Raw genomic sequence first — 14,825 nt, 5'->3', positions numbered from 1 at the left:
CGGCCGCGGTGCCCCTTCAAGTGCTGCTCCAGGCTGCGCAGGCTGTGCCGCAGCTCTTCCGTCTCGCGATCACGGTTGTCGACACCGCTGCGGGCAGCAGCTTCGGCAGCGCGGAGGAAGTCACGCACTGTATGGATACGATCGAGCCCACCTTTGAAAAACGCTCGGGTGCAATGGTCGGACCCCAACAGAGGGTGGGAGCGGGTCCCCTGTGTACTGGCAGTAGCCCTCGACGGTAGCTCGGCAGGGTCAGGGGTGGGAACCAGGAGCGTAGACCCCATTACATATGAAGCGTTCTCCGCAAGCAGAACCGTGTCTATGCAGTACTTCACCATCGCCTTTCGATACTCATGGTTGACCTCGCTGCCGTTAACGAAGCTGTACACGATGTCCGTGTCGCCGAAGCGTGCAAGCAGCTCCGCCGGGGTGAAGGTGCGCCGCTGGATCTGCAGCCTAGGCAGCCGCTGCGCCTCCTCTGGCAGGTACTCCCCTCGTGTTTCCTGCAGTTGGGGGCGTTTCGACGTTTGTGGGGTCGGGGAGGACCGAACGTGGCCCGAAGGTGGTGATAGTGTCGGATACGGATCCTTCGTCACTGCGTGGGTTGCATTGTTAGCTTTAGTACAATGCACTGTCGTCGCTGAATGAGGAGCGGGTAATTGTGAAGAAGAGAGCAACTCGAATGTAGGCTGTGAGTTTGGCTTATGCAGAGGACCCGGTGCCTCCAGCGTCGAACTCACCGGGTGCAGTGTCGAAGGCGGCACGCCTGAGAGCGCAGAGGCCTTGGTCATTTCAGTGCCTGTTGTCGATGCTGGGGCTGTCGATGAGGTGGTCCTTTTCGTCGCAGGTGGCGCTGGAGGGCTGCTTGTCCACTGTTCCTCGTGTCGCGACGTCGCGCCTTGCAGTTGTTGCCCAATTATCTCATCTTCTGCCTTCTGCGTCGATGCGCGGATGGCGCCGCCACTGCGCACGTCCCCAGACGGAAATGTAGCCTCGAAGATGTAGCCAAAGACGAGAAGCGCCACGATGCCGGCAAAGACGAAGGGTATTGCCCTTGCAGCTGCACGTCGCTTTCTGCGGCGCGAGTGCGTATCAGTGCCAGTGTCCAGCACTGGCACCACCTCGTGAGGGAAAGAGCGCCTGTCGATGAGCTGACGCATTGAAATAAGATGCAACAAGAGGGCAGCAATTCAGATGCGGAATTCACTCCAGTTCCTTCCTGGGTGAATGGGGTGGGGTGCACAGACAGGGACACAATACCCTCATACACGGGCAGAACCATACTTGATGAACTCAATCTGGGTGTGAAAGCGAAAGGGGACGATGGGGGGTGGAGGGTAGCGGTGAAAGGAAGGAGAGAGGAGAGGAGAGAGGGAGGGAGAGAAAAGGAGAGAGAGAGAAGCGCGATCGGAGAGAAAGCGCTGGCACACGAGGGAAAACAGAAGCCACAAAGCCAAAGCGAAATATGAGAGGGAGAAAACACGTCGAAACAGTCTTATTAAAAAGTAGCAGAGACGAAAAAGAGGGGGGGCGCCGATGCCCGCACGCGCACGGGGGGTGGGGGGTAGGGGGTGGGGGGAAGAGAAGGAAAGAAATGCGAGGAGAGAGAAGACACAGGGAGGTCCTGACAGGTACTTCTACCCAATGGAATAGAGAACAAAATCGAGTCTGTATCACTGAACTCGCTTGGTAAGTTTGTTACGTGTTGCGTGACGGTGTCGTCTCCTTCCTACTGCTTGGTGAGAGGCTAGCAGCGATACACCGTGAGAAGGGGTAAGAGAAGAGGAGAGAAAAGCGGAAGTGGAGTAGAAGAAGAGGGGCTGCGGACAGTGAGGCAAACGTACGTGTGCGAGTACGGACCCCCCCACCACCCCCTCGCCAGCGCGAGAGAGGGGAGAGAAAGAGAGATCGAAGAAGAGGGAGAGCGCTACGCCGAGGCCACTCCGGCAGGTGTAGGCCGCGTCTTACCTAACAGCATGGATACGAGGACATCCTGTGACTATGCACCGACAAGAGGGTGAAGCCGCCCGTCCCTCCAGCTTCCTCTCGCACCGGGTGGTGACACAAAGGGGATCGGGATGGGAGGGACGTACTCTGAGGATACGGGCAGCAGAGGCCCCTTCTCAGAGAGAGGGAAACCCAGAAGTGCCACTGGCAAGTAGAGTGAAGGCCGCGCCTCCACTGGACAAAGGTAAAGAGAACTCGATCGCCCTCCGCCTCGCCGCACTGCTGTGCCCCGATAAAGGCGTGAAAAGATAGCGAGCGAGCAGGAAAGGGATGCGACAAGCAGCGTAAGGGGTTGAAGGAAGAGAGCGAGCGAGAGTTAGTCGCCCGCATCCACTGCCCAAGGGGCGTGCCTTCGCCACACTATATATTTACGTAGGCCGGCAGATGGGTGCAGGCGTGTTTAGCTTTGAGCTTAGCAGCGACACGAGTCATGGTCGTTGCCTAGTCTTCAGAGCGTATGCGCATCCATCTCCGCCACGCGCAACAGCTCTTCCTCGCCTTCCGCCTCCCTTCACCTCCTCTTTCCATCACTTACACACAACCACCCGCTCTCATTCCTTCAGTGGGGTTTTGGGGGAGGATAGCAGAGAATGAAGAGACACCCGGAGGAAAAGGGTCGGTTGGTAAGAGAGGGGAATAGAGTACAGCGATAAAGAGAACGTGTGTGGCGACAGCAGTGCTACAAATATGAGGGAGAGGGGCTTGACCCTGAAGCATGAGTGTGTGGAGTATGTGACTTATCCTCTATCAGTTACACACACACAAACACAAGCATCACACGGTCTGCGCCACTGCTGTGGTACTAATTGGGAGACACGCCAGAGGTTGGCCTCGAGGGGGATTCGTTGTCGATATCATCCAGTGCAGTCACGCTGTATGTGAAGGCAACGAAAGAGAAAGGCGCAAGGGAATGGGGAAGGGGAAAGGGGGCAGGGAGGGCTCACGGAGAGAAACAAAGCGCAAAGGACAGGGAGAGGCAGTGCTGCGTGCGCGCGCCAGAGAAGATTCAGCCAGCCTCTTTAGCCCTAACCAGGGAAGCAGCCACACACACAAAGGTAAAACTGCGCCAAAACAAGCGGCGCAGTTGCCCGTGTGGCGCCCACACGCAATGCGCACGCACTCAGTGGTACAGAGAGAGAGGGCTGCGCGGTGCACCTCTACACCACCTCGCACACGCACATGCACACGCAACAGTCAATGGGGGAGGGAGGACAAATGTATACCAGAGAACTCGTCAGTGAGCAAAGAATCAAGGGAAAAAAAGCTGATAAACAACAATATTTTTAGAATATAAAGGGGGAAATCTGCAAGAGGGGGTAAAAATGAGCACAAATATATTTAAAAAAAAAAAAAACGAAGCGGCAAGAGGCGTGGGTGTGCATATACATATGTGTGTGCATAAATGTATGTATCGGTGCTCAAAGAAAACAGACATGGCTCGATGAAGGGATGGTTAAGGGGAGGCAAAAAGAGAGAAACAAAGCCAATGACCCCTCATCCTCAGTAGAGCAACACGTGGTATGAGAGAGATGGGGACCCAAGGATGGGAGGGGAGGAGCAAAGAACTTCACTGTCCTACAAGGGCATCTTTCTACGCCGCGCATATGCCCAATACGATCAAGAGACGCCACCGCGAAAGCCGGCGTCTCCATTGACGGAGCTTGGTAACCATTGCAGGTAGGGGGCACAGCAACCGTCGTCACCGAAGGCTCACTCGTTCTGCTGGTCGCTATCTCGCGTGAGTGCACAGCGGCGCAGCTACTCGCCAGTTGCAATGCCTCCATCGCCACACTCAAGCCACTCCCTGCCTTCCACATGACAGGCGCACATTCGTTGAAGTGGTTCTTGCTCAACACAACGCTGCGCAGAGCGGCCAGGTTGATCCACGATGTGGGAAGCATTGCTGACAGACTGCAGTCCACGGCGTCCATGCAGAGCGCAATAGGCGTCAAGCTTTAGCGGCAGATGCCGGGAAACCTGCCTGTCGGCGAAGGAAAGCAGTGATAGGAATCGTACTGAGCTACACTCGGCTGACAGTGCTCCGAGCACACTCAAGTAGTTGAAAATCAGCTCACTCGAACCTCGCAATGTGCCCCATTCTGGCGGAGGCATGCAAACCATTCTTTTTGTGCGCCGTAAACAACAAAATGTACACAAGGCCTCCATGGATCCCTCGACTCGGCAACTAGCAAGCTGGATACGCGTATGCTGTTAAGGAAAAGCATGCGTAAGGTGGCCATCGACCCTCACTCGGTGGGGCAGCGTGCCACTAATCTGTGTCTTGTCGAGCAGGAGAATGTCGAGGCTGGGCAGAGTGCTCCAGGCTGGCGGAAGACTGCCGGATAACTTCATACCATTGAGCAAGGGAGTGTGGATCGATTCCATAGTGCTCCAAGAAGATGGGAGTGCCGTCAACCGCCGTGCAATCTGGATCATGATTGGCCAACTTCCGCACTGAGCTCCATACCAATGGCAGAGTCCCAAAGATCTACGCCGTCACCACATTAAATTCCTTCAAGTTTACGGGGGTATCTCAAGCAGGTGGCAGCACATACCCCACTGAAGTTTCCTAAAACTAATCCAGATGAGCGTGAGACGCCAGACCGCTCCAACTCGTCAGCAATGCGCCACTCAGTTCCGCACCCATGTTTTCCGCATCAGGCGATTGCAGCACCACATCGGTACAGCTCATATCACTAGGCATCTCGGGTAGCGTCCGGAGAGCTAGGAGCTAGAGGGGAATAATACAGACACCCCTGGTTTCTCCCATGATTCACCGCTCCACGTGCAGAAGCTCACCACGCTCCATCGGAGCCCCGCCAGCGCCGCTCCAACTTGCCACCAGCATCTTCAGCGTGTTCTACTGTGCGCCAATGAGAAGTCGGATGCTTCAAACGCGTGTCCCCGGCAGTGAATAGTTGTGCCAGTAGAAGCGGCGTCACTGGGCTGCAGCGACAAAAGTCGCGCTCGCCAGGGTGGGGCGGTGTGTGGCGGTGTGCTTCCAGCGTCTAGGCAAAGGACGTGTCGTGTTGACTTGACCCGATGGACGCAAGCGCGTGCGGCATGTATGACAGAGAGTCTCTGGGCAGGAGTTGCTCCGTTGTTAGGGAGGTAGGGGCCACCGCAGCGCGTGCCGATCCAGCAGGCTTAACAGTGGCCAAGATGACGGTTCCGCTGACCTGCCACCTTGAGTCCGCAGGTGTGGCTTGCTTGCCGTGCGGGGTAGCACAGAGGGTGTGAAAGCAGAGGTGGTGATGAGGGCGGCAAACCCCACCTTTTGCTTCGTTCTCGAAGTGGTGTGAGTGTGTTGATGAGTAGGAGGAAGAGGTGCCGGAATGTATGCGTCGCTAAGAAGCTGAGGACGGAACCAATGGAGCAACTGGTGTTTGTAAGTTAGCTCACGGAGGTGTGAAGGGAAAGAGGAAGCAGATACATATCACTGGGCCGCCGGGGAGAGAGAGGGGAGGGAGAAAAGATGAAAGAGCTGTACAGCAGAACAGTAGGAGGGAAAATGCAGAGATGCGCTCGGTGTCTTCGCAGACCCGTCAGTGGGAGCCGCCGTGTTCACGTGCGGAGAAGAAAAGTAAGGCGCGAAGTCACAACATCCGACACGGAAGCGCCGCAGTGACACGGAGGTGACGGCCGCGGCAGAAGGCGGCCATGCCATAGCACAGCAAGGAATGGATCATCAGATCCAAGTCGATAAGACATCCCCTACAGTATACGTGAAGCCAGTCAACCAGCGGCACACCTCTCCGTGGTTCACCCCAGTCTCATGCCAGTCACCGAGGTCCGTGGCTGAGCGCTGTCTCAAGATCCTCTTGCACGTACGGTACATGGCACTTCACTGTCGTTCACAGGAGGGTCGCAAAACACTCTGATCCCTGTCTTGAAAAATCCCTAATCTCGCGCGACCGAGCAGAGGAAAAATGAGAGAATGAAAAGAACGTGATGGGGATCACTAGCGCCCCCTGCTCGTCGGGTACACATTTCGGCATTCCTCCACGTTTCGGGAGTCAATTTCGCCCAGCCTTCGCTAAACTCGCGGGCTTCATCTATCCTTTAAGCAGACTCCTGGCAAGGAGCAGACCTCGTCCCACTAGAAGTGACGGGAGTAGCTCCGCCACAGTTTTGATCGAGCTGAACCGCAATATTTGCGTGTTTTGTGTGTGTGTGTGTGTTGTTTGTTTTTCGGGAGGAAGCACACGCAGACATCATGCTGCTTGCAAGACGGGCCGTGACACACCCATGCACTGTCGTGAGCGTGTCTACACACTTCGTTTGGCAAGGGGATCCTTGTTAAGAAGTCCGTGTAAACCGCCCCATCCGCTAAAACCACCGAGTGAGGCGGCTTGCCGGGACGCTTGCTGCCTCACAGAGTGAGAAACAAAGAAGCCGCCTCGCGACGCGTTGACTGCAATGGAGTTGAGAGGAACAGGAAAAAACAAAACACGCTGAAAAGGAAAACTCAGCTTACAGAGAATGATGATATGAAAATAAATGCCGTATAGAACTCGACGCTCCTATAGGAAGGGAGCTGACCGTCGCCACAAATGCGGCTATGACGAGTACACCGTATACATCCTCGAAGCTCCGACTGGGTCTCGGCCTCAAGCAACGAAACACAAAAAGGCGAGGCCTACGGCGGGTCCATTTAGACTCTTTTGGGGGGTGGAGATCCGCAGAGTCGCTCCCGGCGGGTGGCGGATAACGGACACCACCGCAAACACAAATTAAAGGATTCAGCCGATCCATAGCGGCAGAACACCGCGCTCCTTCGTTGGCGTCCTCGACAACAACAACGCAAGAAAAAAAAGAAGAGAGAAGGCGAGAAAGGGAGAGAGGGGCGCAGAGGACCGCAAGCGAGTCCAACTTCTCCACACCACAAACAGAAACTAAACGGCAGCTGACCGGCCCTCTCTTACCAACTACTTTGGAGTCCCTGCAGAACGGACAGTAATGCCGTAATATCGCAATCACACACGCAAACAGCCAGCTGCGCCTGAGGTATTACATAAAAGACACAACTCCCCTACAGTGCACTGCGTTGATGGCCTCACGCACGGAGAGCGTCGAAAGAGAAGCGGGTGGCGGTGGCGGCGCGCAGATAGAGTGGTGGAGCGACGTACTACAACACTGCGCCGCCCTCTTGCCTTTCCCCTCCCCTCCTTCCGTCACCGCCCTCCTCCCCGTGCTTCGCTTACCAGCAACAATACGTCGGAGACACCTACGGGGCTGACCACCGCACCCCCGCGCCCATGTCCTCGTACGCCTCCACAGGTAGCGGGTACGTCACGAGCAGGTCACTCTCAGACGCGCCGTTCACCCAGTGCACCGCCTTCGCGTCCGCGTCCTCGCGCGACACCACAAGCACCACGTCGCGCTCCGACGGCCCAACAGCAACGGCGCGGAAGTCCTCCAGCGACAGCGTCTGCGCAGGCGCCGCGAGCGCATCGCGCAGCGCAGCAGCGCTCCGCACAGGCACCCCACGCGTCCGCGCGTCCACCACGAACCCGCGCACACGCAGCCCAGCGCCGCCGCCGCCGCACGTCGCCGGCAGCTCCACGCCGCCGCTCATCGCGTCCAGGGCACGCCGCGCAATGTCCGATATGTCCTCACCACCCGTCGCGGGCCCCACGCGCACACGCTCGCCGTACGTGCACGCAGGCGCGGGCATCGCGCTCACCACGCCGTGCCCAAGCGCCGCACGCGTCTCACGCAGCGTCGCGCCGCCGTGCTGCTCCACGCTCACCCGCACGCCGCCGCGGTGGTGCCCCGCGAACGCAAGCGCAAGGCTCCGCACAAGCGGGCACACGCCCTCCTCGTACGACACCACACACACCACCGGCAGCGCCATCAGGTCGCCAAACAGCCTCGACAGCGCTCCCTCCTCCGCGCCGTACGCGACGTCCTCGCCCGCGGTCGGGGCTCCACCCACCTCCAGGTAGACAGGGGTCGGAAACTTGCCGTGCAGGAAGCTGCGCAGCTGGGCCGCGGCCTCCGCCGTGCTGAACCCGGCGTTGATGTTGAAGTACAGCGGGTTAGTCTGCCGCACGCGCTCCATCACTGCCTCATTCGCAGTGACGTTATCCACAAACTTGCCAAATATGCACTCGGAGGCCACAGAGCCACCGCGCAGCGATGCCGGGCCGCAGCCGTCGAAGTTGTCCAGCACGATCTGCGTCGGCGGCATCGCGTCCGTGCGCGCCTCCCGTCGGCTCCGGTGCAGCTCCAGCAGGTACGGCAGGAACCTCGGCGACGCCTGCCATGGCCGCGCCATGATGAAGGCGTTGTACAGAAATGGGACAAACAAATCCTGAGCGTTTCGAGCTCGGTGGTGGAGCGCGTTGTATCCAAGCTCGACCCCATACCGCGTCTGCAGGAACCGGTGCATGTTCGTGCAGTACACGAACGGCGCGTGGGTGGCGTAGCGGCGATGGCGGCGCGGCAGTAGAGTTGCCGGCAGAGGCGCAGGAGCATGCGCGTAGGCAGTATCAATGATTTCGTTCAGCGCCATTGGTGACACCGGGACATCAACGCCGGAAGCTCCGCGCTGCAGTCGTTCAGCAGACCACTTCCGCTCAAGCTCCGCCGGCAGGTAGTCCTCGTGCAGAACGTCCAGCTCCATTATGTTAAACAAGTGAGTGTGGCGCACTCCGTCTCCCCAGGTGCCACCTTTCTGCGGACCCAGAACTCCCTTCCGTAGGATGCCTTTCTCCGTCCGCACGATCGTGCCGCCGTACTCGTTGAAGAGGTCCGTGATCGCGACGTCGCGGTTCACAAAGTAGTCGTCGTTCATGTACACGTGCACGGCCGTCATGTTGCGCACGCGCCACAGGTGCTGCTCGATCACGTGCGAGTCCACCGTCAGCCGCATCCCGTACGGCATCACAGCGTCCTGGTGCACCGTCGTCACGCGCAGGTGCGTCCCGCTCGACCGCAGCGCCTGCACGCGCGCGTCGCCGCACAGCCCGGCAAGGAAGTTCTTCGCGCCGTCCACCCACGTCGGGTGGTGCCCGGGCGACACCACCACCACGCGGCCGCGGTGCCACCGCACGTGCTGCTCCAGGCTGCGCAGGCTGTGCCGCAGCTCGTCCGTCTCGCGGTCGCTAATGCCCGGCCGTGTGTTACTCGCCGCCATAGCGACCAGGTCGCGTGTCGAGTGAATCTTATCGTACGCCGCCTTTAGGTAGTGCGGCAGGCACGTTGGAGTGTTGTTCACAATCATGCTCTGCATTGCAGGAGGAAGGCGACCATCACCCAAGTAGGTCTCGTTTTCCAGCTGCCGCAGTGTTGGCGAGCACAACGTCGACATGACTTTTCGGTAGTGGTGGTTGACCTCGCTGCCGTTAACGAAGCTGTACACGATGTCCGTGTCGCCGAAGCGTGCAAGCAGCTCCGCCGGGGTGAAGGTGCGCCGCTGGATCTGCAGCCCAGGCAGCCGTTGCGCCTCCTCTGGCAAGTACTCGCCTTCGTCGTACTGCCTCGTGACGTCATCGGGAGCGTGCACTGGCCGCGCAGTTCGCCGATCCTGTGAGTCCAGAATGTTCTTGTAGACTGTCGTGGGAGATGGAGTGGGCGGAGTAGGTAGAGTCCCCGTGGTCCCTACCGGCACATCAGTGCCACCAGGTGTCTCGGTGGGAGGTGGAGAAGGGGACGGCGTCACAGGGATGGTGACAGCAGAGCTACTCGTTGATGTGGTAGACGGGTGAATCACCTTCGTATAGTCGCCATGTTGTTGGTTGTTGATCCCATCGCCACGCTCTGCCGGGCCCTCCGCAAGTTCGCCAGTCCCCCTCCGATAGACGAAGAGGAATGTTAAAAAAAGGACCGCTACAAGGGCGCAGGCGGTGGTGCGCGCGCGCTTCCTTGCGCCCATGCGCTTGTGAAACAGCACATGAGCTACATGCTGAGGCGTACTGACTTTCGATTTCGCGTGCTCACGCTCTAACGTACCGTGGGCCCCCCGAGAGCGTGGATACAGGAGCATCAGTGCCAGACGCGTTTGGGGGAGGGGGGCGCTCTCACCTATGTCCTTTTCCCTCAGTACTATCCGCGTCCCCAGTGAGTAGCCACCGCGTCGTCCTTCAAACCCCTCAACGGCGTCCCCTTCCTTGCTGCGCTACCTTCGCCCCACACACACGTATACGCCGGTAGACAGAGAGAGAGAGAGAGAGAAAAAAAGTCCGCTCTCCACCTCTGTATGTGTCTCGCCCTGCTCGACGGTGGTGTCTGCGCGTTTGGGTGCCGTTTCGCTTTGCTTGTTGATGCACTAATGTGTGTCTATGTAGGTCGACGGGTAGGTCGGCGCGGGCTGCCCCGTGAGACTGTTGCTCTCTAGTGTGATCGGCAGAGAAAGAAGACCAAGAGAGGAAAGGGGGAAACAAGGTGTCATTCTCGCAAAGTTCGGAGGGACGAGTACGCTCTGGCTGGCGTAAAGCCCCGCGCACGTTTCCTAGAGGCATACCGTGCTGGCATTCCCGCTACGTGTGCTAGACTTTTACACCCTAAGCGGCCACGCACGAACGCCTTCGCAATCAATATTCGCCACCAGAGACATGAGGATGAGGGAGAGCACGGAGAAAACACACAAAACACAAATAAACGATGAATACTCTGCTGCCCTCCTCGACCAGATCCCTGCCACCCCCTCTCACCTTTTCCATCTCGGCGCACTCACACAACGGCCGAGAAAGGCAGCGCTGGAGGCATCGAAGAAACCCCCAGCCGAGAAGTCGTCGCGGCTCGGCCCTTGTCGCGGTTGCAAAGCAGAGCGAGGAAAGGCAAAGGGAATGGGAAAGGGAAAGACGCCGAATATGCGCCCTGTGAGTTGCAGGCGTAGAAAACCCCTTGTCGGATGAGGAAGAGGTGGGCGCCGAAAAGGGATGAGGGTGAGGAAAGGGAGAAAATAAAAAAAAAAAAAACGGGAGAAGTAAATATCAGCGAGGGGGGTGTAGGCGTGTGCCTGCGGTGCTTAAGGAGAGTCAAAGTACTGAACCAGGTGCCCCATTGAGAACACGTGTGCGACACAGAGATAAGAAGCCGTCACGTGGGGAAACGGAGACAGAGAGGCAGGGTCAAAAAGAGAAGAGGAAGCCCTGAAAAAAAAAAAAACGGTACCATGTGCACTACGCATGAACAGCCCCACGGGACGGACTAACCAACTGGCCAACAACACCCCTGCCTCTCACCCTAGAAGGTCATCTCAGCACCCTGCAGACCCCTTCCACTCCCGCCGGCCCTCTTCATCGACTAGCGCTGTGCCGAGCTAGGCACGTCAAGGGAAGGGAGTACGCACACCACGCAGAGGCGAACGGCGACCACAGCGCACCCGACGACGGCGAAAAAAAATATGGGAAAACATTTTCACTGGAAGGAATACGGATAAAAGCCTGAAGAAAACGATAGAAGAAACAGCGCAGGGGCAACACGGCGAGCCGAAAAAAAAAAATGAGATAAATTCGCATGAGCGCACGCCCACATTGCCGCTGCGGGTGCACCACACCCATGCTTCAGCATGCACAAAACTAGCACTGTCTGCGAGGCACTGGTAAAGTCGCGGCAGCCAATACCCCAACCACACGGGCTGCACACAAAAACGAAAGAAAAATAGGACACGTAAAGAGAAACTCGCCGCGTTTCAACGACGCAAAAAGCGAAAAACACACGCTGCTAACGAGAGCGCAGCACAACGCTCCCACCTGAACGCACCGTAGTCAACTACGGCTCAACATCCCGCACATACTACAGACATACACACACCACGCCGCGCGCATAGGCTCCCCACTCCACACCACCACCGCAGGAACAGCATAACGCACCTCACCAGAACCCCATGAGCCTGCCGCTCCACTCCCGCTACCATCGCACCTCCGCGCCCATGTCCTCGTACGCCTCCACAGGTAGCGGGTACGTCACGAGCAGGTCACTCTCAGACGCGCCGTTCACCCAGTGCACCGCCTTCGCGTCCGCGTCCTCGCGCGACACCACAAGCACCACGTCGCGCTCCGACGGCCCAACAGCAACGGCGCGGAAGTCCTCCAGCGACAGCGTCTGCGCAGGCGCCGCGAGCGCATCGCGCAGCGCAGCAGCGCTCCGCACAGGCACCCCACGCGTCCGCGCGTCCACCACGAACCCGCGCACACGCAGCCCAGCGCCGCCGCCGCCGCACGTCGCCGGCAGCTCCACGCCGCCGCCCATCGCGTCCAGGGCACGCCGCGCAATGTCCGATATGTCCTCACCACCCGTCGCGGGCCCCACGCGCACACGCTCGCCGTACGTGCACGCAGGCGCGGGCATCGCGCTCACCACGCCGTGCCCAAGCGCCGCACGCGTCTCACGCAGCGTCGCGCCGCCGTGCTGCTCCACGCTCACCCGCACGCCGCCGCGGTGGTGCCCCGCGAACGCAAGCGCAAGGCTCCGCACAAGCGGGCACACGCCCTCCTCGTACGACACCACACACACCACCGGCAGCGCCATCAGGTCACCAAACAGCCTCGACAGCGCTCCCTCCTCCGCGCCGTACGCGACGTCCTCGCCCGCGGTCGGGGCTCCACCCACCTCCAGGTAGACAGGGGTCGGAAACTTGCCGTGCAGGAAGCTGCGCAGCTGGGCCGCGGCCTCCGCCGTGCTGAACCCGGCGTTGATGTTGAAGTACAGCGGGTTAGTCTGCCGCACGCGCTCCATCACCGCCTCATTCGCAGTGACGTTATCCACAAACTTGCCAAATATGCACTCGGAGGCCACAGAGCCACCGCGCAGCGATGCCGGGCCGCAGCCGTCGAAGTTGTCCAGCACGATCTGCGTCGGCGGCATCGCGTCCGTGCGCGCCTCCCGTCGGCTCCGGTGCAGCTCCAGCAGGTACGGCAGGAACCTCGGCGACGCCTGCCATGGCCGCGCCATGATGAAGGCGTTGTACAGAAATGGGACAAACAAGTCGCGAGCCTTGCGACTGCGGTGGCGAAGCGCGTTGTATCCAAGCTCGACCCCATACCGCGTCTGCAGGAACCGGTGCATGTTCGTGCAGTAAACGAACGGCGCGTGGGTGGCGTAGCGGCGATGGCGGCGCGGCAGTAGAGTTGCCGGCAGAGGCGCAGGAGCATGCGCGTAGGCAGTATCAATGATTTCGTTCAGCGCCATTGGTGACACCGGGACATCAACGCCGGAAGCTCCGCGCTGCAGTCGTTCAGCAGACCACTTCCGCTCAAGCTCCGCCGGCAGGTAGTCCTCGTGCAGAACGTCCAGCTCCATTATGTTAAACAAGTGAGTGTGGCGCACTCCGTCTCCCCAGGTGCCACCTTTCTGCGGACCCAGAACTCCCTTCCGTAGGATGCCTTTCTCCGTCCGCACGATCGTGCCGCCGTACTCGTTGAAGAGGTCCGTGATCGCGACGTCGCGGTTCACAAAGTAGTCGTCGTTCATGTACACGTGCACGGCCGTCATGTTGCGCACGCGCCACAGGTGCTGCTCGATCACGTGCGAGTCCACCGTCAGCCGCATCCCGTACGGCATCACAGCGTCCTGGTGCACCGTCGTCACGCGTAGGTGCGTCCCGCTCGACCGCAGCGCCTGCACGCGCGCGTCGCCGCACAGCCCGGCAAGGAAGTTCTTCGCGCCGTCCACCCACGTCGGGTGGTGCCCGGGCGACACCACCACCACGCGGCCGCGCTGTTCGCCGATCCTGTGAGTCCAGGAGGCTGACGTGCGCGCACTGAAAAGTCTATGCAATGGCTATCAACAGCAAAGCAGATGTTTTCGGCGCCGGTGGGTGTGCTGCGAATCCCCCGAGCGCGGCAGAAATGCAGAATGTAACGGGGACTACCTTGACGGAAGTGGTGGCGAAGGGTCTACAGCGAGAACAGCAGTGGGAAAGCGGGCGTCTTTCGCGTCGTTTCGACGAAGGAGCTGCTTGTGTGTGGGCGTGTGTGTCCGGGGGGAGGGGGGTAAGTGCAAAGCCTAGCCAACCCACAGAGGTGTTTTCCGTCCCATCGAGAGCAATCGGCTGGAGGTGAGATGGCTACGGCATAGTGGAAGCGATTCCCAAAGGATCATCGCCCTGGCTTGTGATGGAGATCAGTGATAGGCTGTTAAAGATTTGCTATGGGGCAATACACTGACCAGCAGCGATTTCCTACCTTGAGTGCCACAATGCTGCTCCCGAAAGAAAGGGGTTATGAGGAAAATGAGAGGGTGGTGTGCCAAGTGTGCGGGGGATACATGAAGGTGGAGGAGGCAAAGCAGCTCCGTGTAGTGGAGCAGCCGTAATACGCTTCTTCAGACAACATCATCTTCTCTTCACCCCTTCTCGGCCCACCTTTCCTCTTGCTCACCTGCACGCCCACTTCTTCACACGGGCAGTCACGTAAAACGAAGGCGCGTTATGTTTGCGTCCCACGAGTGAGCGCAGTCTGTGAAGAGGAGTGTTTTGCGGTGCAGCCCATCAGAGAGGAGGGTGAGGGCACCACTGGAGTGAAACAAAACAGAGCCGGGATGGATGGATGGATGGATGGATGCGCCACTAAATTGCTAGCGGTTATCAACTCGCTTGTGTAACCGCACGCAGTGAAAGTCAGCCCGCATCACCCTCTAGGTGAGAGCACAGTCACCGACACACATGAAGTTCTCTTCATTGCATCCGGTGTTGCCTCGCTCGCGCGTCGATGGGCAGGTTACACCCCTTCCTTTCGCTGTATAAAGAGGCCCACGTGTGTGCCCCTGTGAGGTGCTTCGCAGCGCCTCCACCGTTTGTTTACTGATGTGCTTGTTTTTTTTTTTGCCTTCATCCAGGTGTCTGTGTGTTCTGTGTTGCCCTTGTACATTAC

General features: G+C 59.0%; 2 protein-coding genes across 2 annotated transcripts; both read right to left on the bottom strand.

Moving 5' to 3' along the window:
* Positions 1–7,231: 7,231 nt before the first annotated feature.
* Positions 7,232–9,994, bottom strand: LBRM_16_1040 (conserved hypothetical protein; the record flags this gene model as incomplete). The annotated part of the gene is made up of 1 exon (XM_001563656.1): positions 7,232–9,994. The coding sequence occupies one exon, from the start codon at positions 9,992–9,994 to the stop codon at positions 7,232–7,234; it is 2,763 nt and encodes a 920-aa protein (XP_001563706.1).
* Positions 9,995–11,862: 1,868 nt separating this feature from the next.
* Positions 11,863–13,515, bottom strand: LBRM_16_1030 (conserved hypothetical protein; the record flags this gene model as incomplete). Its single annotated transcript, XM_001563655.1, has 1 exon — positions 11,863–13,515. The coding sequence occupies one exon, from the start codon at positions 13,513–13,515 to the stop codon at positions 11,863–11,865; it is 1,653 nt and encodes a 550-aa protein (XP_001563705.1).
* Between the last annotated feature and the right edge of the window lie 1,310 nt (positions 13,516–14,825).

The sequence above is a fragment of the Leishmania braziliensis genome, chromosome 16 (genome assembly GCF_000002845.2).
Source record: "Leishmania braziliensis MHOM/BR/75/M2904 complete genome, chromosome 16".
Classification (NCBI taxonomy): domain Eukaryota; phylum Euglenozoa; class Kinetoplastea; order Trypanosomatida; family Trypanosomatidae; genus Leishmania; species Leishmania braziliensis.
The sequence above is the reverse complement of the archived record's forward strand: the minus strand, read 5'-3'. Positions and strand labels throughout refer to the sequence as shown.